This window comes from Sinocyclocheilus grahami, unplaced genomic scaffold (assembly GCF_001515645.1).
Source record: "Sinocyclocheilus grahami isolate Dianchi unplaced genomic scaffold, SAMN03320097.WGS_v1.1 scaffold1053.1, whole genome shotgun sequence".
Taxonomy (NCBI): domain Eukaryota; kingdom Metazoa; phylum Chordata; class Actinopteri; order Cypriniformes; family Cyprinidae; genus Sinocyclocheilus; species Sinocyclocheilus grahami.
The window spans coordinates 438,164-440,444 of record NW_015506232.1 but is presented as its reverse complement, the minus strand read 5'-3'; the positions used below and the strand labels follow the sequence as shown (position 1 = coordinate 440,444).

The window sequence follows — 2,281 nt, the reverse complement described above, 5'->3', positions numbered from 1 at the left end:
AATACAGATTGTGTCAAAGCAGCTTTACAGTATTAAATAGGTAAAATAGTGTGTAATAATGCAAAACCGTAAACACTCAATGTTCAGTTAAAGTCAGTTAATTCTCCGTCTCAGCGCTGTGTTTATTCAGTCGGAAAGCGCAGTCGCTGCAGATGCTGACGGGAGGAGCGGAGAGCTGCAGCGAGCTGATTGGCTGGGGTGCTCTGGCGGTTGGCACGGCAACGGGAGCATGCGTCACGGCGACACAGAGGGGCGTGGTCCGGTGGCCAGCATCACCGCTCTCACACCACAGCGTACAGATCCAGCTGTGCTTCTAAAGGGCATTTTCAAATCACACCACAATACAACACACACCTCTATTTAGAGGCTCATTAAGAGTGTGAAGCGTCCGCTGTTCTCCAGCCGCTCTCTCTGTTCAGCTGCAGACGAGACTTTAAAAACTCGAACAGCAGCCGCTCGGTGGAGCCTTCAGTGCTTCATCACGCCTAACGTCCTTAAATTCACTCTGACACAGCGCTGCGCTCTAACTGCTGTAAGTGCACACTGTGAATAATGAGAAAGATTGCATAAATATTGATGTGTGTGGGTTTTAACATAAATTATTCATTCATAATATTTCTTTGACTTAACTCTTCAGTTAGGTGGACTGTAAAATGTTGTACTGTAATTTCACAAATTATTTGATTATATGGCAAAACATTTTAAAGTAATGTATATTTAATTGAAAAAAGCTGCTTTATTGCCTTTTCTTTCTAAAAAAATAATAATAAAATATTATGTAAAAGTGCTTACAGCAAAACTTATTTTATTTTAATTAAAGTTTATTAATGAGTTGTTTTTTTCTTGATATCAGGACCGTTTCACACAGATATTTTTGACTTCGTCTCCCTAAAATACCAAAATAAATTTTAATTAAGAGATTCATGAAAGAAGGTTATTCAGCTCTTTATATGTAATAATTTGTATTAGATTCTTCAATCTAGACAAAAAAAAGTTATTTGTAGAGAAAATTTATTTTTTGTACAGTTTAAGCTAAAAAAAAATTCAATATAACGTTCTTTTTCTTCGCAGCCGAGTGCTAAAGTCAGTCAGGACACTCTGAATGAGCTGCTCCGGCCCAGTGTGGATTACGTGCGGCACAAGAAGTTCCGGTCGGGCAATTACCCATCATCCCTCAGCAACGAGACGGACAGACTGGTGCACTGGTGTCACGGAGCTCCTGGAGTGCTGCATATGCTCATCATGACTCATAAAGTGAGACACACACACTCTTTCTCACGCACGCTCGCTCGCTCGCTCTCTCACACACTCTCACTCACTCACTCACTCTCACACTCACTCACTTTCACTCACACTCACTCACTCTCACTCTCACACTCACTCACTCTCACTCACTCACACACACAAACTCTCACATTCACTCTCACACTCTCACTCTCTCACACACTCTCACTCACTCACACTCACACACTCTCACATTCTCACATTCACTCTCACTCTCACACTCACACTCACACACTCTCACATTCACTCTCACACTCTCACATTCACTCTCACACACTCACTCACTCACTCACACTCACACACACTCTCACTCACTCACTCTCACACTCACTCTCACTCACTCTCACTCACTCTCACATTCTCTCTCACACTCACTCTCTCACTCACTCACTCTCACACTCACTCTCACTCACTCTCATTCACTCTCACATTCACTCTCACACTCACTCTCTCACTCACTCTCTCACTCACTCACTCTCACACTCACACTCACTCACTCTCACACTCACACACTCTCACTCACACACTCTCACATTCACTCACACACTCACTCTCACACTCACACTCACTCACTCTCACTCACTCACTCACTCTCACACTCACTCTCACTCTCACACTCACTCACTCACTCTCACACTCACTCTCACTCTCACACTCACTCACTCACTCTCACACTCACTCTCACTCTCACACTCACTCACTCACTCTCACACTCACTCTCACTCTCACACTCACTCACTCACTCTCACACTCACTCTCACTCTCACACTCACTCACTCACTCTCACACTCACTCTCACATTCACTCTCACACTCACTCTCTCACTCACTCACTCTCACTCACACTCGCTCTCACGCTCTCACACTCACTCACTCACACACACTCACTCTCACACTCTCACACTCACTCACTCACACACACTCACTCTCACACTCTCACACTCACTCACTCACTCACACTCACTCACTCTCACACTCACACCCTCTCACTCACTCTC

General features: G+C 44.3%; 1 protein-coding gene across 1 annotated transcript in view; it reads left to right on the top strand.

Moving 5' to 3' along the window:
* LOC107566172 (lanC-like protein 2) overlaps positions 1-2,281 on the top strand; it is a 27,140-nt gene that overhangs the window by 20,586 nt on the left and 4,273 nt on the right. The window contains exon 7 of the mRNA XM_016251551.1: positions 1,072-1,254. Coding sequence (XP_016107037.1) covers positions 1,072-1,254 — 183 coding nt within the window. The remainder of the gene's footprint in view (positions 1-1,071; positions 1,255-2,281) is intronic.